This window comes from Babylonia areolata, chromosome 34 (assembly GCF_041734735.1).
Source record: "Babylonia areolata isolate BAREFJ2019XMU chromosome 34, ASM4173473v1, whole genome shotgun sequence".
Taxonomy (NCBI): Eukaryota; Metazoa; Mollusca; class Gastropoda; order Neogastropoda; family Buccinidae; genus Babylonia; species Babylonia areolata.
Window position 1 is genome coordinate 9,636,117 of NC_134909.1, and position 25,798 is coordinate 9,661,914.

Sequence of the window (25,798 nt, forward strand, 5' to 3'; positions counted from 1 at the left end):
GTGGAAGTTCCACAGTACAACACTGTGGAAGGCAGTACAACATGGAAGACAGCAGAACAATGTGAAGTCCCACAGTACAACACTGTGGAAGGCAGTACAACAACATGGAAGACAGTAGAACAATGTGGAAGTTCCACAGTACAACAACATGGAAGACAGTAGAACAATGTGGAAGTTCCACAGTACAACACTGTGGAAGGCAGTACAACAACATGGAAGACAGTAGAACAATGTGGAAGTTCCACAGTACAACAACATGGAAGACAGTAGAACAATGTGGAAGTTCCACAGTACAACACTGTGGAAGGCAGTACAACAACATGGAAGACAGTAGAACAATGTGGAAGTTCCACAGTACAAAACTGTGGAAGGCAGTACAACATGGAAGACAGTAGAACAATGTGGGAGTTCCACAGTACAACAATGTGGAAGACAGTAGAACAATGTGGAAGTTCCACAGTACAACACTGTAGAAGACAGTAGAACTGTAGAGTGTTGGCCTAGAGGTAACCCGTCCACCAAGGAAGTGAGAGAATCTGAGCGCACTGGTTAGAATCACACCGGCAGTCGCCAGTATTGTCTCCCCTTCCACTAGACCGAGAGTGGTGGTCTGGATGCTAGTCATTCAGATGAGACGATAAACAGGTCCTGGGTACAGCATGCATTTAGCACACGTAAAAGAACCCACGGCAACAAAAGGGTTATCCCTGGCAAAATTCTGTTGAAAAATCCACTTGGACAGGGAAAAAAAAAAAAAGTTTGGTGCTGTCAGAGTAGCAACATGCTCTCCCTGGAGAGAGTAGCCTGAATTTTACACAGAGAAATCTGTTGTGACAAAAAGAGCAATACTGACGTGGAAGTTCCACAGTTCAGCACTGTGGAAGACAGTAGAACACTGTGGAAGTTCCACAGTACAACAACATGGAAGACAGTAGAACAATGTGGAAGTTCCACAGTACAACATGGAAGACAGTAGAACAATGTGGAAGTTCCACAGTACAACAACATGGAAGACAGTAGAACAATGTGGAAGTTCCACGGTACAACATGGAAGACAGTAGAACAATGTGGAAGTTCCACAGTACAACATGGAAGACAGTAGAACACTGTGGAAGTTCCACAGTACAACATGGAAGACAAGAACAGTGTGAAAGTTCCACAGTACAACATGGAAGACAGTAGAACAATGTGGAAGTTCCACAGTACAACAACATGGAAGACAGTAGAACAATGTGGAAGTTCCACAGTACAACAACATGGAAGACAGTAGAACAATGTGGAAGTTCCACAGTACAACAACATGGAAGACAGTAGAACAATGTGGAAGTTCCACAGTACAACATGGAAGACAGTAGAACAATGTGGTAGTTCCACAGTACAACAACATGGAAGACAGTAGAACAATGTGGAAGTTCCACAGTACAACATGGAAGACAAGAACAGTGTGGAAGTTCCACAGTACAACATGGAAGACAGTAGAACAATGTGGAAGTTCCACAGTACAACATGGAAGACAGTAGAACAATGTGGAAGTTCCACAGTACAACATGGAAGACAGTAGAACACTGTGGAAGTTCCACAGTACAACAACATGGAAGACAGTAGAACAATGTGGAAGTTCCACAGTACAACATGGAAGACAAGAACAGTGTGAAAGTTCCACAGTAAAACACTGGAAGACAGTACAACAACATGGAAGACAGCAGAACAATGTGGAAGTTCCACAGTACAACATGGAAGACAAGAACAGTGTGAAAGTTCCACAGTAAAACACTGGAAGACAGTACAGCAACATGGAAGACAGTAGAACAATGTGGAAGTTCTACAGTACAACAACATGGAAGACTGAAAAATGTGGAAGTTCCACAGTACAACATGGAAGACTGAAAAATGTGGAAGTTCCACAGCCAAACAACATGGAAGGCAGTAGAACAATGTGGAAGTTCCACAGTACAACAACACGGAAGACAGTAGAACAATGTGGAAGTTCCACAGTACAACAACATGGAAGACAGTAGAACACTGTGGAAGTTCCACAGTACAACAACACGGAAGACAGTAGAACACTGTGGAAGTTCCACAGTACAACAACATGGAAGACAGTAGAACAATGTGGAAGTTCCACAGTACAACAACATGGAAGACAGCAGAACAATGTGGAAGTTCCACAGTACAACAACACGGAAGACAGTAGAACACTGGAAGTTCCACAGTACAACAACATGGAAGACAGTAGAACAATGTGGAAGTTCCACAGTACAACAACACGGAAGACAGAACAATGTGGTAGACCAATGTGGAAGTTCCACAGTACAACAACATGGAAGACAGTAGAACAATGTACAGTACAACTGTGTTGAAGACAGACCAATGTGGAAGACAGTGTAACAATTTGGAAGACAGATAATCCTCAGTTTATTATTACTTCTTTTTTTTTTCAAGAGCAAAATTTGTCAAGTGCAACAGATCAAGATACTGAAATAACAAGAGTTCTGGGAGGAAGGGGGGTTGGGGAAAAAACAAGAAAAGAAAAAACAAACAAAACAAATTTTTCATGGAAAATGAATTTCTAAAAACAAAAATAAAATAAAGCCTATAAAAAAAAAAAAGACAAAAAAAAAGACAAAATATTCAGAATCCCCTGCAATGACAACGAAAAACATCCCCTTGGTGCTACAAACAAATATCCTGTTCTCAAATTTGTCAATGATTCTCTAAATAAAGACATAACAAAAACAAACAAACAAAAAGAAAAAACAAGAAAAAAACAAGAAAAAAAGAACCACCAAAAAACCAATGTTCAAAACAAACACACACGACAAAAGATTCTCAAAAACGAAAACATCCAAACAGACTTATAATTTGATACACTGCTCAGCAGGTTTTTCTCTCTCATCTATCACATGATTTCAGGATAAGGGAATCTAAATGAGCGGCATCGGAGTAATGCCACTGAAACGCTGCAGATGATAGCATGGAACATAAAGACCACCCAGTCTGATTCAAAACAACAATTGATGAAAACTGAAAGAAAATGAGAAAGCAACTACTACAGAAAAAGCACATGGATTTAAACAACACTCCATGATAACAGAAAGAAAAGGATAAAAGAAATTTTAATTAAAAAAGAAAAAAAAAGGGACCCATCCCAATATTCACATTGCATGATCTGAATTCAACAGCTGTTAGAATAAAAAGCCAATGAGCTTGAGACAATACCAGATGCCTGAAATTCACCAAATCAGACTGAACACACGTAGTAGTAGTAATAATCATTCGAAATAAGCATCAAAAATACAGGACACAACAGCAAAAGAACAGCGGACACTCCTACAGGTCCAGGCAAATCCAGGCAGGCAGAAAAAAAAAGTACTCCAGCAAACAGAACAGCAAAGCTTCATCAAACTATCATTCACAAATAATAAAACAAAATCTTATGATGCACAGCTACATAAAATCCACCAATCCAATCGAGGGATTTTTTTTTTTTTTTTTTTTTTTTTTTGTAATCTCTTTGGAAGGTCTCTTGAGATGATCCAGTCACACTCAAGTCTGAAGAGAAGACAGCTGTTGTCGTTCGTGTTGAACTGTTCACATGTTGGGCCAGGAAGAGGGCACTTTGCAGATGTCCGTTTTCATCAGCTCCCGAATCCGCAAAAAGTGTCGCTTAAACTCCAACCCATCGCCCTGCAAACAGTATGCAACGAATACCGTACATCATGACATAAACTCCAACCCATCGCCCTGCAAACAGTATGCAACGAATACAGTACATCATGACATAAACTCCAACCCATCGCCCTGCAAACAGTATGCAACAGATACCGTACATCATGACATAAACTTCAACCCCCTACCCTGCAAACAGTATGCAACGAATACAGTACATCATGACATAAACTCCAACCCATCGCCCTGCAAACAGTGTGCAACGAATACCGTACATCATGACATAAACTCCAACCCATCGCCCTGCAAACAGTATGCAACGAATACAGTACATCATGACATAAACTCCAACCCATCGCCCTGCAAACAGTATGCAACGAATACCGTACATCATGACATAAACTTCAACCCCCTACCCTGCAAACAGTATGCAACGAATACAGTACATCATGACATAAACTCCAACCCATCGCCCTGCAAACAGTGTGCAACGAATACCGTACATCATGACATAAACTCCAACCCATCGCCCTGCAAACAGTGTGCAACGAATACTGTACATCATGACATAAACTCCAACCCATCGCCCTGCAAACAGTGTGCAACGAATACCGTACATCATGACATAAACTCCAACCCATCGCCCTGCAAACAGTATGAAACGAATGCCGTACATCATGACATAAACTCCAACCCATCGCCCTGCATACAGTATGCAACGAATACCGTACATCATGACATAAACTTCAACCCCCTACCCTGCAAACAGTGTGCAAGAAATACCGTACATGTAGTGGAGTGATGGCCTAGAGGTAACGTGTCCGCCTAGGAAGCGAGAGAATCTGAGCGCGCTGGTTCAAATCTCAGCTCAGCTGCCGACATTTTCTCCCCCTCCACTAGACCTTGAGTGGTGGTCTGGATGCTAGTCATTCAGATGAGACGATAAGCCGAGGTCCTGTGTGCAGCATGCACTTAGCGCATGTAAAAGAACCCACGGCAACAAAAGGGTTGTTCCTGGCAAAATTCTATAGAAAAATCCACTTCGACTGGGGAAAACAATAAAACCGCACGCAGGAAAAGATACAAAAAAAAAAGAGAAAAGAAATGAGTGGCGCTGTAGTGTAGCGATGAGCTCTCTGTGGGAAGAGCAACCCGAATTTCACACAGAAAAATCTGTTGATAAAGAAATACAAAATTAATACAAAACAAAAATTAATACATCATGACGTAAACTCCCGACTATTCACCCTGCAAACAGTGTGCAAGAAATACCGTACATCATGATGTAAACTCCAACCACTTGTCCTTCAAACAGTGTGCAAGAAATACCGTACATCATGACGTAAACTCCAACTCTTCACCTTGCAAACAGTGTGCAAGAAATACCGTACATCATGATGAAAACTCCGACTCTTCACACTGCAAACAGTGTGCAAGAAATACCGTACATCATGATGAAAACTCCGACTCTTCACACTGCAAACAGTGTGCAAGAAATACCGTACATCATGACGTAAACTCCAACTCTTCACCTTGCAAACAGTGTGCAAGAAATACCGTACATCATGATGAAAACTCTGACTCTTCACACTGCAAACAGTGTGCAAGAAATACCGTACATCATGACGTAAACTCCGACTCTTCACCCTGCAAACAGTGTGCAAGAAATACCGTACATCATGACGTAAACTCTGACTCTTCACTTTGCAAACAGTGTGCACACTGCTTGGCAGATGTGGTGTAGCGTATATGGTTTGTCCGAGCGCAGTGACGCCTCCTTGAGCAACTGAAACTGAAAATGTGCAAGAAATACCGTACATCATGACGTAAACTCCGACTCTTCACCCTGCAAACAGTGTGCAAGAAATACCGTACATCATGATGTAAACTCCAACCCCTCGTCCTTCAAACAGTGTGCATGAAATACCGTACATCATGACATAAACTCCAACTCTTCAACCTGCAAACAGTGTGCAAGAAATACCGTACATCACGACGTAAACTCCAACTCTTCACCCTGCAAACAGTGTGCAAGAAATACCGTACATCATGACGTAAACTCCAACCCCTTGTCTTTCAAACAGTGTGCATGAAATACCGTACATCATGACGTAAACTCCAACTCTTCAACCTGCAAACAGTGTGCAAGAAATACCGTACATCACGACGTAAACTCCAACTCTTCACCCTGCAAACAGTGTGCAAGGAACACCGTACATCATGATGTAAACTCCAACCCCTCGTCCTGCAAACAGTGTGCAAGAAATACCGTACATCATGACGAAAACTCCAACTCTTCACCCTGCAAACAGTGTGCAAGGAATACTACATATACATGTACATCTGTGTGTGTGTGTGTGTGTGTGTGTGTGTGTGTGTGTGTGTGTGTGTGCACATACACTTCCATGAGTGTGTGCGTGTGTGAGTGTGTTACAGTTTATATGTGTGTTTGCGGAGGGGTGGGGTAGGGTAGTGGTGCATGCATTCAAGCATCTGCGTGTCTGTCTGTGTGAGCAGCGTGCACACATGCGCATGTGCGTGCGCATGCATGTGCATGTGAGTGTGTGTGTGTGTGGGGGGTGTACCTTGGACAGGCGGAAGTCGACCAGCAGGTGGTCCCCCATCTCCAGCACCATGGCCTTGAAGGTCAGCTGGCACTGTCGGCGGTCCACCGTCTGCACCGTCAGCTGTACACACACACACACAGCCATGCTGACACACTGACGTCACTGAATGCTGACATCATTGAACACTGACACCACATAACACTGCCACCACTGAAAGCATTGAACGCTGACACCACTGAACAAAGCAAAACCACCACACTGACACCAGTGAATGCTGACACCATTGAACACCAACACCACATAACACTGCCACCACTGAACGCTGACACCACTGAATGCTGCCACCACTGAACGCTGACACCACTGAATGCTGACATCACTGAACACTGACATCACTGAAAAATGACACCATTGAACACCAACACCACATAACACTGCTACCACATAACACTGCCACCACTGAACGCTGACACCACTGAACGCTGACACCACTGAACACCGACACCACTGAACACTGACACCACTGAACACCGACACCACTGAACACCGACACCACTGAACACCGACACCACTGAACACTGACACCACTGAACACCGACATCACTGAACACTGACACCACTGAACACCGACATCACTGAACACCGACACCACTGAACACCGACACCACTGAACACTGAACACCACTGAATGATGACACCACTGAATGCTGACACCACTGAATGCTTACATCACTGAATGCTGACACCACTGAATGCTGACATCACTGAACACTGACACCACTGAATGCTGACATCACTGAACGCTGACACCACTGAATACTGACACACTGACACCACTGAACGCTGACACCACTGAAAAAAAAAAAACCAACACGGCAACACTGACACCAACTGATCACCACTAAACAGAGAGTGTGGACAATCAAAACACTGACAACACAAAACTGTTGCAGAGAGCTAAAAAGACATGCAGAGAGCTAAAAAGACATACAGAGAGCTAAAAAGACAAACAGGAAACCAACCAACAAACTCCCCCTCCACCCCACACGTCCCGCCCACCACACCCACGCCCACAGAGGCACTGACCACATAGGAGGTGGACTGCTTCCAGCTGTAGTCCAGCTGCTCAAACGTGTCGCCCAGTCTCTGCACCACCTCGGCCCACGGAAGTTTGCAGAAAAAGCGCGTCATCCGTCGCACCAGCTTCTGCATGGGTGTCTGCGCACACACACACACACACACACTATAATCACACATACACATACATACAAATAAACACACACATTATAAACACACACACATACATACACACACACACACACATACGTATCACACATACATATAAACACACACACACATACATATAAAAACACACATAAACATACACATATGTACACACACACACAGGTTTCACACACGCACACACTCATGTTAACATTTTACGTGTAGAACCATTCTGTTCATTTACCCTGCCATTTAGGCAACCATACTCCGTTTTCGGGGGTGTGCATCTCAGGTCTGAACCACCCTCCCACATCCTTCTTTCACAGACAGACATCCAAGACTCGACCCCTCCTCAAACACTGCAACCTTCATCAAACCAATGCCCTGAAACAGGCTGCCCTCAACTAAGAAGCACTAAAAGAGGAAGGCGGCAGAGCGGTTAAGATGCTTATCTGTCTGTGAGGGTCTGGGTACAAATCCCAGTCTCACTCTTTCTCTCCAGTTTGACTGGAAAATGAAACGGAGTGCAGACATTCCGATGAGTCGACAATAACCCCAAGGTCCCATGTGCAGCATGCACTAGCCATGTCATGTTTTTTATCCTCTGGCAAAATTGCGTAGAAAAAATCCACTCTGATAGGTACACAGATACAAATATGCAGGCACTCAAGGCCTCACTGGCATGCTGGCTTGGGCTGCCAAGCAAATGTTGTGTAGCGTATATGGATCTGTCTGAACGCAGTGACGCCTCTTGCAAAAACTGACACTGAATCTAAGGGCGCTTAGCCGACAAGTTGTTCTTTTTCTTCTTCTTCGTTTGTGGGATGCAACTCCCGCGTTCACTCGTATGTACACCAGTGGGACCGTTTTTACCCCACCATGTAGGCAACCATACTCTGTTTTCCAGGGTGTGTATGCTGGGTACGTTCTTGCTTCTGTAACCCACCGAACGCGGATATGGATTACAGGATCTTTAACGTGCGTATTTGATCTCCTGCTTGCGTATACACATGGACAAGTCGTTCAAAACTCCAAAACACAGCACCCACCTGAGACGACTGAGTCGCATTGAGCTGAGAACTCAGCAGGAGATCGTCAGACTGGGCTGGTTGGGAAAAGCTGATTGGGCCTTCAGCGGCTGAGCTGTCACAGGCGTCTGTGCTGCCCTGAGGCGCTCCAGGGCAGTCAGAATCGTCCGAAGCACTCATCATGTTGGGCTGAGAGCTGGATATGGCGCTGCACACACACACACACACCATGCAACACATGTGTGAAATTGTAACGGCAATCAGTGTCAGAAGAGTTCAGCCCAGGAAGGTGGCAGAACGGTTAAGACGCTTTTCTACCAAAACTGTGTTATCTGAAGGTGTGTGAGTTTGAATCCCTGTCTCGCCCTTTCTCTTCAGTAAGTCAAATAATTAATTTACTTAGCCTGTGCCCTAAATAAGGGCAAAGTAGATTTTACTTTGCATGTGCTTTATTAATTTACTTTGCCTGTGCTTGTCGCAGCCAAACGAAATGCTAAAAACATCACTGAAACAAGGAAGCGTTAAAAAACACACCGAAAACCAGCGTTAAACTAACACATCTGTGCCTCTGAGCCATGCAACCCCACCACTCCCTACAAGTCGCACTTACCATGACTCGGGAAATTCTCAGCACAAGTATCCCTGCGCATTGCACAAGCGCAGGTCGAGGAATCTGCAAAACATGAACGTTGGCCAGGAATGCCACTGACCCAAAGCACTGGGAGTCGTGTGGCTGTCGCCCATGATCCACTTATATCTGGCTGTCTAGCTTTGTTCTTTTTGCTGCAGCCGTATCTTCTTTGTATATGATCCACCTTATGTCTAGCTAGCTTTGCCTTGTTTCCGCTACAGCTCTCTTCATTGTCCATGATCCACTTTGTGTCTGGCGGTTAGCTTTGTTGTGTTTCTGCAACAGCTGTCTTCTTTGTTCACGATCCACTTTGTGTCTGGCAGTTAGCTTTGTTGTGTTTCTGCAACAGCTGTCTTCTTTGTTCAAGATCCACTTTGTGTCTGGCCGTTAGCTTTGCTTCGTTTCAGCAACAGCTGTCTTCTTTGTTCACGATCCACTTTGTGTCTGGCGGCTAGCTTTGCTTCGTTTCAGCAACAGCTGTCTTCTTTGTTCACGATCCACTTTGTGTCTGGCGGTTAGCTTTGCTTCGTTTCAGCAACAGCTGTCTTCTTTGTTCACGATCCACTTTGTGTCTGGCGGTTAGCTTTGTTGTGTTTCTACAACAGCTGTCTTCTTTGTTCATGACCCACTTTGTGTCTGGTGGTTAGCTTTGCTGTGTTTCTGCAACAGCTTTGTTTTGTTTCAGCAACAGCTTTGTTGTGTTTCAGCAACAGCTGTCTTCTTTGTCCACGACCCACTTTTGTGTCTGGTGATTAGCTTTGATTCTTTTCTGCAACAGCTTTGTTGTGTTTCTGCAACAGCTTTGTTGTGTTTCAGCAACAGCTGTCTTCTTTGTCCACGACCCACTTTGTGTCTGGCGGTTAGCTTTGTTTTGTTTCAGCAACAGCTTTGTTGTGTTTCAGCAACAGCTGTCTTCTTTGTCCATGATCCACTTTGTATCTGGCAATTAGCTTTGTTAGTGTTTCAGCAACAGCTTTGTTGTGTTTCAGCAACAGCTGTCTTCTTTGTCCATGATCCACTTTGTATCTGGCAATTAGCTTTGTTGGTGTTTCAGCAACAGCTTTGTTGTGTTTCAGCAACAGCTGTCTTCTTTGTCCACAATCCACTTTGTACCTGGCAATTAGCTTTGTGTCTCAGCAACAGCTTTGTTTCATTTCAGCAATAGCTGTCTTCTTTGTACATGATCCACTTTGCGTCTGGCGGTTTGCTTTGCTGTGTTTCTACAACAACTTTGTTTCGTTTCAGCAACAGCTGTCTTCTTTCTCCATGATCCACTTTGTCTAGTGGTTAGCTTTGTTTTGTTTCAGCAACAGCTTTGTTTTGTTTCAGCAACAGCTTTGTTGTGTTTCTGCAACAGCTGTCTTCTTTGTCCATGATCCACTTTGGTGGTTAGCTTTGATTCTTTTCTGCAACAGCTTTTTCGTGTTTCTACAACAGCTGTCTTCTTTGTCCATGATCCACTTTGGTGGTTAGCTTTGTTTTGTTTCATCAACAGCTTTGTTTCATTTCAGCAACAGCTGTCTTCTTTGTCCACGATCCACTTTTCTGTCTGGTGATTAGCTTTGATTCTTTTCTGCAACAGCTTTGTTGTGTTTCAGCAACAGCTGTCTTCTTTGTCCATGATCCACTTTGTCTGGCGGTTAGCTTTGTTGTGTTTCAGCATCAGCTTTGTTGTGTTTCTGTAACAGCTGTCTTCTTTGTACATGATCCACTTTGCATCTGGTGGTTAGCCTTGTTGTGTTTCTGCAACAGCTGTCTTCTTTGTCCATGATCCACTTTGCATCTGGTGGTTAGCTTTGTGTTTCAGCATCAGCTTTGTTGTGTTTCAGCAACAGCTGTCTTCTTTGTACATGATCCAGTTTGTGTCTGGCGGTTAGCTTTGTTGTGTTTCAGCATCAGCTTTGTTGTGTTTCTGCAACAGCTGTCTTCTTTGTACATGATCCACTTTGAGTCTGGTTGTTAGGATTCCTGCAGGAGTTTCCTCCCTTCGAATGCATTCCCGCAGGGTTTCTTCTCTTTGAAATGGTTCCCACATATTGACCCGATGGGAGCGCTGGAAAACAAAATCTCAACCCTTCAAACCCTCCCACCCACCCCACCCACACTAGGCGTGCCAAAACCCAAGGATGGAATTTGGGGGACACCAAGAGAGAGAGAGAAAGAGAGGGAGAGAGAGAGAGAGAGAGAGAGAGAGAGAGAGAGAGAGAGAGAATCCAATTGCAGAAAGCATGTGACTGCAGCATTAATGTTTCAATGGAATTCGGGGGAAACCGAGAGAGAGAGAGAGGGAGAGAGAGAGAAAGAAAGAGAGAGAGAGAATCCAATCGCAGAAAGCATGTGACTGCAGCATTAATGTTTCAGTGGAATTCGGGGGAAACCGAGAGAGAGAGAGAAAGAGAGAGAGAGAGAGAGAAAGAGAGAGAGAGAGAGAGAAAGAGAGGGAGAGAGAAAGAAAGAAAGAAAGAGAGAGAGAGAGAGAGAGAGAGAGAGAATCCAATTGCAGAAAGCATGTGACTGCAGCATTAATGTTTCAATGGAATTCATGGGAAACCGAGAGAGAGAGAGAAAGAGAGGGAGAGAGAGAGAAAGAGAGAGAGAGAGAGAGAATCTAATCGCAGAAAGCATGTGACTGCAGCATTAATGTTTCAATGGAATTCGGGGGAAACCGAGAGAGAGAGAAAGAGAGGGAGAGAGAGAGAGAGAGAAAGAGAGAGAGAAAGAGAGAATCCAATTGCAGAAAGCATGTGATCGCAGCACCAATGTTTCAATGTCTCCAAAACGCCCCATCTCTCTCTCTGTGTCTGTCCGTCTGTCTTGCTGTTCTTCAGTTCTTGTCAGGGTTGGTAACCTGGGAAATGACTATGGTAACCATGTGGCAACGGTTCTGATGTCTGCAGCGTTTCCTGATCTCTCTGTCTGTCCGTCTGTCTTGTCTCTTCTTCAGTTCTTGCCAGGGCTGGTAACCAGGGAAATGACTATGGTAACCATGTGGCAACGGTTCTGATGTCTGCAGCGTTTCCTGATCTCTCTGTCTGTCCGTCTGTCTTGCTGTTCTTCAGTTCTTGCCAGGGCTGGTAACCAGGGAAATGACTATGGTAACCATGTGGCAACGGTTCTGATGTCTGCAGCGTTTCCTGATCTCTCTGTCTGTCCGTCTGTCTTGTCTCTTCTTCAGTTCTTGCCAGGGCTGGTATCCTTGGATATGGGACGGTAACCATGTGAACACAGCGTTGTTTCCATGCCCTCAGCGTTTCCTGATCCCTAGTTCTGTTTGTCCATCAGCCAGTCAGTATCGGTTTCCACGTTCCCATCCACCCGTTTCTGTCCCGTCGTCAGTTTTGCCATCTCCTTGCCAAGGCTAGCAACCCACAATGAGCTAGCCTTGGATTGTCTGCCCTCTTCGGGCGTCCAAACCCTATTGGGCAGGACTTTCGTCGCTATCGTTGGGCGCCTCCGCTGGTTCGTGAGCAGAGCTTTGCTCTGACGTACTGGAACAACAAAAGCATAAAATCGTTGAGGCAAGAGGCTTGCAGCGTCTGGGTAAAAAACAAACAAAAAAACCACCCCAGCAAGAAGTTGGCAAGGAGATGCTTGCTCTTACTGATGGGCGACATCACAGGCACATCGCAGACATCGTCGGATGTTCCCCGTCGCACCACCCTTTCCCTGCCCACTCTTTTTGCTACAACACACACTGCCTATCTCAAAAGATGGAAGGAGGGGCTGGGGGGACGTGGAGAGAGAGAGAGAGAGAGAGAGAGAGAGAAAGATTTTTTAATCAAGAATCCTTTTTTGGGGGGTGTTTTTTTGTTTTTGTTTTTGGTCTTTTTTTTTTTCTTTTCCCCCAAAACACCTGTCACAGCCTGCCCCTCCACCCCCCACCCCACTTGCACAATTGGTATGCTAAAGAAAATGAACATTTAGTAATACCATTATCACCATTATCTTATTTTTTTCATTACAACTATTACTATCATCAGCATTACTATCATAATGGTACACACATAGTCTCAGAAGACAATCAAACACAGACATGAATGAAAACTTCGTACAACAACTAACACAACAGACATAAAAGCCAGTCCAAGAAGTAAAAAAAAAAGAAGAAAAGTTATGCACACACGCAAAAACAACCACCACCCCCAAGAGAGAGAGAAAAAAAAAGGACAATGAACCTGCACTGCTATAAGCTGAAAAAAAAGAAAAAAGAAAAAAAAAGAGCGCAACCACACCACCCCCTGCATATTCACACGCCAATGGTCTGCAAATACAGAACATATTTAATGGATATTTTGTTAAACAGTCTACGATAGAATCTAGCAATAGCACTCTTCCATTCATCCCTCAGTTAGAAACTGAAATATCTGAATTAAGTTTAACAGTCCCAGAAGTGACCGAGGTATTACAAACATTAAACAAAAACAAAGCAGCTGGGCCAGATCTTATACATAACAGATTACTCACTGCATCTGCCCACATTATATCTGAACCACTAACCAAACTATTTAATAAATGTTTGGATCAAGGCAGGTTTCCATTGCTTTGGAAAATCGCACATGTGACACCTTTACATAAAAAAGGTGAAAGGGAGCTGTGCTCAAATTACCGTCCCATCTCATTATTAAGCTGTGTAGGTAAAGTACTAGAAAAATGTATTCACAGACACGTATATCACTATCTTACAATAAATAGTATCATTACACATGCACAATCTGGATTTATTCCTGGTGATTCAACTGTTAACCAATTGATAAATATCTATGATTTATGTGGTGCTTATGACCAAGGTATCCCGACCCAAGTTGTATATTTTGATATTTCAAAGGCTTTTGATCGGGTGTGGCACGCGGGTCTTTTATTAAAGTTAAACGCCATTGGTATACGTGGCAAATTACTAGACTTCTTTCAAGACTATCTGTCACAACGATTCCAGACTGTAGTGTTAAGGGGTGAAAAATCAGATTTACAGTTAGTACCTGCAGGTGTTCCACAGGGATCTGTACTGGGCCCTCTGCTTTTTCTAGTATATATAAACGACATAATTACAGATACTGAATCTGTTATAAAACTTTTTTGCTGATGACACTAGTTTATATTTAGCTTTTTCAGATCCACATATTAGAGCAGAAATAATTACCTCTGATTTGGAGAGAATTGTGGAGTGGGCAAATAGATGGAAAGTAAAATTCAATGAAGGAAAAACAGACCTGCTAAATATAATCCATGTTAATCAACAAGCCTTACCCTTGGTATTCAATGAGAACATCCTTCAAAATGCCAGTACGCATAAACACCTTGGCGTCATTTTACAAGATGATTGTAAATGGGGGGAACATATTAAAAGTATTGCCAATAAGGTAAGAATGTTGATTTCTTGCTTGAAATATTACAAACATAAATTAAACAGAAAAGCATTAGAGACCATGTATAAATCATTTATTTTACCTCATTTTGATTACGCAGATATTCTGTGGGATAATTGCAGTGATGCTCAGTCAAACATGTTAGAATCACTTCATTTAGAAGCTATAAGAATCATAGTAGGAGCAGTAAAAGGAACAAGTCATACAAAATTGCATGAAGAGTCAGGTTTATGTTCTTTAAAGGAACGTAGACAAAGACACAAACTAATACAATATCACAAAATGGTGCACGGTAACTGTCCAAACTACTTGTCTGTCCTCACACCCCCTCTAGTTTCAGCTAATAATCCTTACCACAGACGTAGACCACTTGAGAGAGCTGTGCCACATTGTAAAACCAACTTATACTCTGATTCATTTATTCCATCTACAACCAAACTATGGAACAGTGTCCCTGATAACATAAAATGTAGTGATTCTTTAAGCCTGTTAAAAAGATAACATAAAATGTAGTGATTCTTTAAGCCTGTTAAAAAGATATGTTTCCTCTAGTGACACAGCCGTCCCCCACACTACTACATTGCTAACAGAGAAGAACAAATTCATCATTACAGACTTCGCTTAAATATGAGTAATCTTAACCAAGATTTGTTTGATCGTCATCTTCGACTGGATACAAACTGTTCTTGTGGATATCCAGCAGAGACAGTTGAACACTTTCTTTTACACTGCCCAAATTACAACAATATAAGAGAGAATACAATTGCTACTCTCCCTGCAAATAGTACAAACTTAAATACTTTATTACAAGGTGACCGAGTTATTAGTTCCCTTGAGAATGAACACATATTCTTGACTGTACAAGACTTTACTGGACAATCAAAAAGATTCAAGTCTTAAAAGATTCACAATGAAATATTCTCTGCAGTTATAGTGAACAGTTATTTTGACGAATGGCCCCGGTTTCACTCTGTAATCTCTCTCTCTCTCTCCCTCTCCCATTACATTACTCCTTAGGTGATGTTCACTTTCCAGTGTGTTATTATTGTTGCTAATATGTTAGTATTTGTATTATCATTAATATTTTCATTGTTGTTGTTGTCAGTGGTAGCTGCGGTAATAGTAGTTTGGGTTGTTTTTTTTGGTGTTTTTGTTGTTGTTCTTTTTCTTGTTTAGTTTAGTTTTGTCTTGCACTTCAACCTTCTTTTCATTGTCAAATAATGTGTGTATTTTCGCCATTGCGTTTGTGTATTGCTTGTTACATATGAACGAGCACGATATAAGCTCATGCTTGTTGTTGCTCAAGTCTTCTTAATTGAACGCTGTATTGCACCTTGTTTCTTGATATTAAAAATGTTTAAACCAACATGACAGAGCAGGACGCTGTGACAGACAGGGGAGGTAAGTATGGTCAAGCTTTTCTCTTTCTTCCCCTTACCTAGGAGATTGCTCTGCCTCCGAGCCTCTTGTACGTTTTCGCTTTGGTCCGGCGGATAACTGCTGCGCAGCGTCTGTTGACACAAGTCAAGTTAAATCAGGTCAAAATTACTTGCACTGATCCACTTGGAAATTCTTTTCTTTTTTTTCCACTCACACAGCTTGTAATATACATATACATAACCTGATCTTGCCACGAAAAAAACACAGAAAAAAATAGAGAGAGACAAAAACCAGTCATATAAAAGATTAACTGTTGACTGGACTGAAACAACAAAAACACAACTTTACATACAAAGGTATGTAATTCGTTTAACGTACAGTAAAATGATACTCTCTCTAAATAAGGCAGGCAGTTTTATTCACCAGCATAGACAAAGACCTTAACCCTTTAACCCCTTGAGTGCCATAGAATGTATCACCTACAGGCATTATGACGTCACTGATGATGTCATCAGAAAAAGGGAAGTAACTCTGGAAGGCTAACAATTCATCGTTTATCTAGGGTGGCATACCTCCAGACAATTTTCTCAGGTTTAGGCTTATTGTTTTGGACACTGTTTTATGAATTGAAACACCACTTTCTACCAGTTTTCCCCTGGCACTGAAGGGGTTTATTCCCTTTTTAACACTGTGAGCACAGCGTTCATGAGTCATGCTGCAACGTACCAGCACTGAAATCTTTCTTGAACCACTGGTTATTGCGGATCTGCTCAACGGTGTACCGCTTTTCTGGTCTTTCCACCAGCAGCCTCCGCAGCAGGCCTGAAAAACAAATTCATAAAACAAATTAGTGGATAAACGAACTCAGTCAATTCAAATCGACAATTACCATATGTTAACAACACTTCAATCTGCAAACCAGAAACCACCCAAACATGGCTTTGTAAATGTTGTCGTTGCTAAAAAAAAAAAAAAAAAGAAGAAAAACCCTGCAATCTGCAAACCAGAAACCACCCACATATGGCTTTGCAAATGTTGGTCGTTGCTAAAAAATAACTGCAATCTGCAAACCGGAAACCACCCAAACATGCATTTGCTAATCTGGCATCAGTCTGGCTCAGGATTCAGAAAACTCATTTTTCCAGACTGCCTGGTCACACCTGCACTTCTCGGTTCAAAAATCGTCTTTCAGGTAGAACCTGAATACAGGACCTCCATCCTCCGAGCACCAGACGAACAGCCAGGACTTCACCCATTTTCTGGAAAGCCAGGGCTTCTCCATTATCCAGACAGCCAGGACTGAAACCATTCTTCAGACAGCCAGGGCTTCTCCATTATCCAGACAGCCAGGGCTTCTCCATTCTTCATGCAGCCAGGGCTTCTCCATTATCCAGACAGCCAGGGCTTCTCCATTATCCAGACAGCCAGGGCTTCTCCATTCTTCATGCAGCCAGGGCTTCTCCATTATCCAGACAGCCAGGGCTTCTCCATTCTTCAGACAGCCAGGGCTTCTCCATTCTTCATGCAGCCAGGGCTTCTCCATTATCCAGACAGCCAGGGCTTCTCCATTATCCAGACAGCCAGGGCTTCTCCATTCTTCAGACAGCCAGGGCTTCACCCCTCTCCAGACAGCCTGGACTCCACACCTCTCCAGACAACCATGACTTCACCCCTCTCCAGACAGCCTGGACTCCACACCTCTCCAGACAACCATGACTTCACCCCTCTCCAGACAGCCTGGACTCCACACCTCTCCAGACAACCATGACTTCACCCCTCTCCAGACAGCCTGGACTCCACACCTCTCCAGACAACCATGACTTCACCCCTCTCCAGACAGCCTGGACTCCACACCTCTCCAGACAACCATGACTTCACCCCTCTCCAGACAACCATGACTTCACCCCTCTCCAGACAGCCTGGACCACACCTCTCCAGACAGCCTGGACTCCACACCTCTCAAGACAGCCAGAGCTTCTCCATTATCCAGACAGCCAGGGCTACACCCCTCTTCAGTCAGCCAGGACCTCATCATACTTTCGAGTTAGACAGCCAGGGCTACACCCCTCTTCAGCCAGCCAGGACCTCATCATACTTTCGAGTTAGACAGCCAGGGTTACACCCCTCTTCAGGCAGCCAGGACCTCATCATACTTTCGAGTTAGACAGCCAGGGCTACATCCCTGCAAAGTCTCATGGTTGTAGGTTTACTCATCATTGAGCAAGTCCAAAGTATGTTGTCAAGGCCAGAAACTTGACGACTTGCGTCAAAATTGAACAAAAAATTAGTAATAAACACTTTCGTGATTCAGCAAGCAATCTTTCTTGGCAATTTTTTCATTGTTAAAGACATCTTTACAGTGGAAAAACTTATGCATATGATAGAAGAGATGTTCAAGAATCAAAATCCGTCAAAAACCCAAATCATGAAAAATCATCATTTTGGTCTCTTTTGCACTGCCCAGTCCCCCCTTAATCAAACTCAAGTGTGCAAGGTCAGAGCATACTCACACAAAGCCAGGTTGTCTATCTTGTTCCACGGACGATTCTCAATGTGGCATTCTCTCCAGCTGACGTAATGCTTACACCCCGGCAATGCGGCGTCCCAGGGCAATTCTGAAACAAATGTCCAAATCACGTGTCAAACAGTGGGATACTGGATGTGGAGTGATGGCCTAGAGGTAACGCGTCCTGACTCCGTCACTGCTAAAAGCCTTTTCAGCAGTGTGATTTGGGTGCTGTCCATTACTATCTGAGAGAAGTGATTAAAACCTACACACCCCCCCACAACAATTCTTATCATCTTCCAATTCATGGAGGCTACTTGCTCCGTGTGTTAAAACCCAAACCTTCGGTGATCCTTCCTTTTCTCATTCAGCTCCATCTGTCTGGAACAGTTTTCCTTACGATCTTTGCCACTCCCCCTCATTTCATTCCTTTGAAACTGGTCTGAAAACACATTTTTTTGAAAACGCCTATCCATTGTCCTCCCACACCTTTTCAGTTATAAGCCATGCAAACTCTCTCTCTTTGTCTGTGTGCATGCATGCGTGTGTGTGTGAGTGTGCGTGTGTGTTTAATGCTTATTGTAAAGAGCTTTGACCTCCCTTCAAGGGAAGAAAGCACAAAACAAGTATCCATTATCATTATTACTCCTCATCACCGTGTCGGTTTGCCGATTCATTTTGCAGTCTTTCTAAATTTCCAATTCCTACAGAACGCTGGCCATTCGACTCCATCTTCTTCGTTCATTCATGGGTTGCAACTCCCACGTTCACTTGTACGTACACAAGCCAGTTTTTACGAGTATGACCCTTTTTTACCCTGCCATGCAGACAGCCACACTCCGTTTTCACGGGTGCAGCCTTTCCTAATTTCCAGATTCCTGCAGAATACTGGCCGTTTTACTCTGGCACCTACCTCCAGCCAACATGGTCACCAGGACGACACCACTGGACCAAAGATCGGCCGGCTCGGCTTGGTACGGCTTACAGGTGATGACCTCCGGAGCCAGGTAGGGGGTGGAGCCACACAGGCGGTTCAGGTGACGCCACTTGCCATGGTGACGGAACACTGTGGCCAGGCCAAAGTCCGCAATCTTCAGTTCATCTGGACATGAGTTTTGGAAAAAGGGAAAGAAAACTGAAACATTTAATAGCGTATGTATGAATTCATGCGCACAACGACTGAACATCGTGACAAAGCCATAGTCTGCTATCTTCAGGTTATCTGGACATGAGTTTTGGAGAAAAAAAAAAAAAAAGGAAACATTTAAATAACATTATGTATGAATTCATGCACACAATGACGGAACACTGGCATAACTGAAGTCCGCTATCTTCAGGTCATCTGGACTTGAGTTTAGGAAAAAGGAAACATAATTGAAATATTTAACGCATGTATGGATTCATGCACACAACCAACCAAAAAATATTTTTAAAAAGACAAAAAAAGGGAGTACAAACTTAACCATAAACTTGGTGACAAAACATCGTAGCTAAGCCAGAGTCCGCTATCTTCAGGTTATCTGGACACAAGTTTTGGTAAAAGGAAAGAAAACTGAAACATTTAATGTATGTATGAATTTATGCACACAACAAATCTTACACAACTATAAACTTGGTAACAAAACATCATAGCTAAGCCAAAGTGTGCTGTCTTCAGTTATCTGGACATGGATGTTCAAAATATGTGTAGGAATTCGCATACAAAAAAAAAAAAAAAAAAAAAAAAGTCAACAAAATTAAAGTTAACTCTCTCTTCATACGAACGGCGTAAGAGACGACGTTAACAGCGTTTCACCCCAGTTACCATCATCAAAATATTGCAAGTGGAAGGCTCTTATACTGAAGAGGTGAATGTTGACAAAGAATACCACAATTCTGACGACGGAAGCTAAAGGTTGGGTCATTCAGACACCCACTGGACATCTGAGGGGTCTGTGAAGAGGAGAAGAGAGGACTGGCCGTACTGAGTGAGTTAAAAGATCTCATAGGCTCTATGGCCCATTACATATCCGCTGTGTGGAGTGGGGACTTCACTTGGGCAAGGGTGAAGACACTCTCCGCTGTAATCCATTTCTAGCCCCAATAAATCAGGACAGCAGTTGCCTCCTCTGCTGTCCCAAGTGGTTGGACACACAACAGACTATGAACATACACAAGCAGCTCACAACCAGAGAACATTAAACGCCCCTGGACACCCCCTGCCTCCCTCACTCCCCCCCCCCTTTCCCCCCCCCACCCCCTTTCTCACCTTTCTCATCCAGCAGCAGGTTTTCCGGCTTGATGTCTCTGTGGGCGATGCCTTTAGAGTGGAGATACTCCTGAAACAGAATGAGCAGAAAGCCTTCTCTCACTACCATGTGTGTTGTACAGACATGCCAATCCCTGTCAAGCGTTTATAGGAACTTTGATAAGAACACTTTGAATTTGGTATGAACACTCAAAACTCCGAGCCACATCAGCAAACATTTTATCTACAAGGTGTACAAACACTTGGGCCTGCCTGCAACATGGAGTAAGTGCTACGATTAAGCCGAGTGGTCCACTCAATGCCGTTTCAATGTAAAAACACACGCCATTAGCTGAGCATCATAACATGAGACTATGGTCAGTAGTGACTGCCCTGGCCTCGTGATCGATAGGTCTAGAGCGTCTGGGTAATGTTACGATAGGAAAGCATGTGACCATTATATGAAGTCGAAAATGAACTTGTCAGAACAATTTTGACATTGGTGTAACATTGGAACAAACTGTGATCTAGCGTAAACAAATACAGCGAACAGTTGGCATCTCCGGTTGTAGAAAGGAATAGATTCTAGAATAGAATGTCTTTGCCACAAAGTGTACCGGGATTGCAAGGAATACCGGGACACACATGGGGACAAGCGGGGTGGGGAGATAGAACATAAAAGGGACAAACATGAATCGGAAATCATACACAAACACTCACCCCAAAAAACTGAGTATGGCTGCCTACATGGTGGGGGTATAAACGGTCATATATACATACATAAGCCCACTCTGTACACCACTGAATGTGGGAGTTGCAGCCCACGAATGAAGAAGATATACAAACACAAATACAGTTGGATTTTAGACACACATACTATGCAAATACACATTAAAACACTTGCGCATGCACATGCTCACTCACAAACCCCCACCCCCCTCCCAAGCCAGAGCATACCATCATCAACACATGTACTCACTTGAATATACACCACAACTTGCATATTACAAATGGAGGGTGATGACTAGCATTGAACTGTACTGTATAAGCACTGTATAACAGTACTGTACTGTAGCACTGTATAGCACTGTATTGTACTGTACAGCACTGTATTAGTGTACAGTATTGTACTGTATAGCACTGTTCATAATTGATGCTACTGTAGGGCACTGTATAGCATTGTACTATAGCACTGTATAGCATTGTACTGTACAGCATTGTATTGTACTGCGTAGCACTGTATAGCATTGTACTGTACAGCATTGTACCAGTCTTTGTCACAATAGCTTTTCCTGAGTGAAACTCGGGCTGCACTCCCACAAGGGGAAAGCGCATCACTACAATGCAACATGCACCCCCACCTCCCCACCCCCTCTCGCCACAATTTTTTCCCTTTCTTTTTTTCTTCCTTTTTCTTGTTGCTCCTTTTTTTTCTGCCCATAAGTGCACTAGTTATGCTATCGTGGTGATTTAAAAAAAACACAAAAAACAAAAACAAAACAAAAACCTTTTAACAGAATTTTGCCAGAAACAACCCTTTTGTTGTTGTGGGTTCAAATTAATGGATAAAGAAACTCAGTCAATTCTAATCGACAATTACTGTATGTTAACAAAACTTCAATCTGCAAACCAGAAACCACCCAAACATGGCTTTGTAAATGTGGTTGTTGCTAAAAAAAAAAGAAAAAAAAAAAAAGAGAAAAACCCTGCAATCTGCAAACCGGAAACCACGCACACATGGCTTTGCAAATGTTGGTCACTGCTAAAAAAAATAACTGCAATCTGCAAACCGGAAACCACCCAAACGTGCATTTGCTAATCTGGCATCGGTCTGGCTCAGGATTCAGAAAACTCATTTTTCCAGACTGCCTGGTCACACCTGCACTTCTCGGTTCAAAAATCGTCTTTCAGGTAGAACCTGAATACAGGACCTCCATCCTCCGAGACCTTTCTATGCATGCTACAAAAGGGACCTCAGTTTATTGTCTCATCTGAATGACTAGCATCCGTACCACCATTCAAGGTCCAGTGGAGTCCAGAAAGGAGTGATTTGAGGGGATCCGTTTTCAATTCCCTTCTCATTTTTCCTTCTTATCTTTCTTCTTTTTTTTTCTTCTTCTTTGTTTTGTGTAACAAAATTGATAAACGAGTAATTGAATGAAGTGAAAATTAACATCTGTCAACACAGAAAAAAAGAAGAAAAAGTAATACCCTAGTAAGATAATCATCAGGAATAACTGAACACAAGCGCTATATATATATATGTATATATATATATATATATATATATATATATATATATATATATATATATATATATATATATATATATATATATATACATATTATACTCACCAATCCATCAATAAGTTGCCGGTAATATTTCTGTGCCTCTGCCTGCGGCATTCCCACATCAGGATCTACAGAAACAGAAATGTTATAAATACAGGGTGTATCATGAAACACCATAATCATCATCATCGTCATCAACAGTTTCATATTAGCAATTTTTACATATGTGTTTCTTGAATGAAACATCATCCTAATCATCAACATCATCATCAACAATAGTTCCAACTTCCATATTACTATTATTAGAGACTTTTACATACTATATACATGATTTATATATCTTGAAACATCATCCTAATCAGCATCATCATCAACAACAGTTCCATACTATTTCTAGTAATTTTTACATACGTATCTTGAAACACCATCCTAATCATCAATATCTTCAACAACAGTTCCATATTATTAATTTTTATATACTGATACATATCTTGAAACATCATCCAAATCATCATCAACAATGGTGCCATATTAGTAATTTTTACATATGTGTCTTGAAACATGATCATCCTAATCATCAATATCATCATCAACAACAGTTCCATATTAGTGATTTTTACATATATGTATCTTGAAACATCATCCTTATCGTCAATATTATCATCAACAACAGTTCCATATTTGTAATTTTTATACATACATGTACTGAAACATCATCCTAATCATCAACATCATCATCAACAACAGTTCCATATTAGTGATTTTTACATATTTCACACAATCACTCTGTAGCAAAATAACACCAAACGACACCTTAGGTAATTGCAATGTTACTGTTTTCTTTCTTTTTTTTCTTCTTCTTCTTACTATTATTGAGACTAAACAGTAAACTTTAAGTACTTTACAGTCATTTGCACGACAGACTGTATGTCTACCAATATAGATCGACTGACAACTGCCTTTCGCTGCTTATCAATCATTTCCGGCGACATTCAGTCAAGCTCTCATTCACATGGACTCACACACACACATAAGAGTGGAGTTTTTCTTCAGATTTTTGCCAGGGACTATCCTTTTGTTGCCCCTGAGGTTCTTTAACGTAGGCCTGCTGCATACCTATGCTGTACCGAAGACCTCTGTTTACCATCTCATCTGAATGAGCAGCATCCAGACCACTTCTCAAGGGGAAGAAAATACTGGCGGGCGTGTCGTTTGATCCCCTGCGCTCAGTATTTCTCACATCCAAGATCGACGCATTACCAATGACGCCCATGCAATCCGATGACAGGTTGCAATGGTATTTTCTAACACTGTATCAGTTTCAGTTTCTCAAGGAGGCATCACTGCCTTCTGACAAATCCATACATATTATATACTCTACACATCTTCTAGGCAGATGCCTGACCAGCAGCACAACCCAACGCACTTAGGCCTTGATTGCATGCCTATATATTTGTGTACACATCAGAAAGTGATCACAGGTTCTTATTCGGTGCGCTAAATACTGCAATACAGGACCTCAGTTTATCATCGCATCAGAATGTTTTGACACTCAGTTTGTTTTTCCCAGACAAACATGAGAGAAAGAACGAGACCGTGATTTGATTCCAGATCTTCACAGACACTGCATAGGTCAGATTAGCAACTTACCCAACCAGCCACTTTCTCTATCAGCATGCTCAAAGAGCGAGACCCAGATTCGAACCCAGACCTTCACGGACGCAGATAAGCTTGCACCTTACCCATTCAGTCACCTCCCTCTGGCAATGCGCTCAAAGAGTGAGACCCGGATTCGAACCCAGACCTTCACGGACACAGATAAGCTTGCACCTTACCCATTCAGCCACCTCCCTCTGACAGGGTGCTCAAAGAGCAAGACCCGGATTCGAACCCAGACCTTCACGGACGCAGATAAGCTTGTGTCTTACCCATTCAGCCACCTCCCTCTGGCAGGGTGCTCAAAGAGCAAGACCCGGATTCGAACCCAGACCTTCACGGACGCAGATAAGCTTGTGTCTTACCCATTCAGCCACCTCCCTCTGGCAGGGTGCTCAAAGAGCGAGACCCGGATTCGAACCCAGACCTTCACGGACACAGATAAGCTTGCGCCTTACCCTTTCAGCCACCTCCCTCTGGCAGGGTGCTCAAAGAGCGAGACCCGGATTCGAACCCAGACCTTCACGGACACAGATAAGCTTGCGCCTTACCCATTCAGCCACCTCCCTCTGGCAGGGTGCTCTTACCTATTCTGTCAAAGAGCTCCCCACCGCTGGCGTACTGCAGGAAGAGGTACTGGATGTCACCTTCCGTCCTCATCCCGTAGAAGCTGATGATGTTCTTGTGGCTGATCAACCGATGGATGCACACCTGCACAGAACAGAACATCATTCAGTGCACCAAGTGCTGCAATACGTGACTTTGGTTTTTTTCTTTTCTTTCTTTTCTTGTTTTTTTTTTTTGCTGCCCCATCATCTGCACCGTTTCAGTGGCATTACTCCCACGCCGCTCATTTAGATTCCCCCATACATGGCCACACCTGGGTTCGTCCGTCACAGTTCCAGCGTTGGCAGTCCGCAGGGAACCATCGATGTTAGGTCGCCAGGAGGCCACACACCAGAGGAGACCCTGCACTGCTGCTGAGTCACTTCGGTGGTGTTCAGTGGTGCCTGTTCTGATTTAACGTAGTGAGGACACCACCTACTAAGCCCCCTACTAACGACAATAATGGCTTAGTCGCGGAGCCAGACTGAGTGAGCGTCCCTCCCAGACTGGAGACCGCCACCACGTCCCCCAAGCAACAGCCCCCCATGAATCTGCCGACACTGAAGACATTGACAGGACTCATCCCAAGCACAGAAGTGGAGGGGTATCGAACATGAGAGCAGGGCATGAAAGGCCACAGACTTTGAGA

The 25,798-nt window shown here is 43.2% G+C and overlaps 1 protein-coding gene across 1 annotated transcript in view; it reads right to left on the bottom strand.

Moving 5' to 3' along the window:
• Positions 1-2,607: 2,607 nt before the first annotated feature.
• The window catches only part of LOC143277504 (serine/threonine-protein kinase Chk1-like), a 29,629-nt gene continuing 6,438 nt past the window's right edge, over positions 2,608-25,798 (bottom strand). Inside the window, exons 4-14 of the mRNA XM_076582356.1 lie at positions 25,131-25,254; positions 22,951-23,015; positions 20,617-20,686; positions 19,282-19,470; positions 18,373-18,477; positions 16,589-16,684; positions 15,921-15,993; positions 8,510-8,696; positions 7,323-7,454; positions 6,255-6,356; positions 2,608-3,687 (exon numbers count right to left, since the gene is read on the bottom strand). Coding sequence (XP_076438471.1) covers positions 3,592-3,687; positions 6,255-6,356; positions 7,323-7,454; positions 8,510-8,696; positions 15,921-15,993; positions 16,589-16,684; positions 18,373-18,477; positions 19,282-19,470; positions 20,617-20,686; positions 22,951-23,015; positions 25,131-25,254 — 1,239 coding nt within the window. The 3' untranslated portion in view covers positions 2,608-3,591. The remainder of the gene's footprint in view (positions 3,688-6,254; positions 6,357-7,322; positions 7,455-8,509; positions 8,697-15,920; positions 15,994-16,588; positions 16,685-18,372; positions 18,478-19,281; positions 19,471-20,616; positions 20,687-22,950; positions 23,016-25,130; positions 25,255-25,798) is intronic.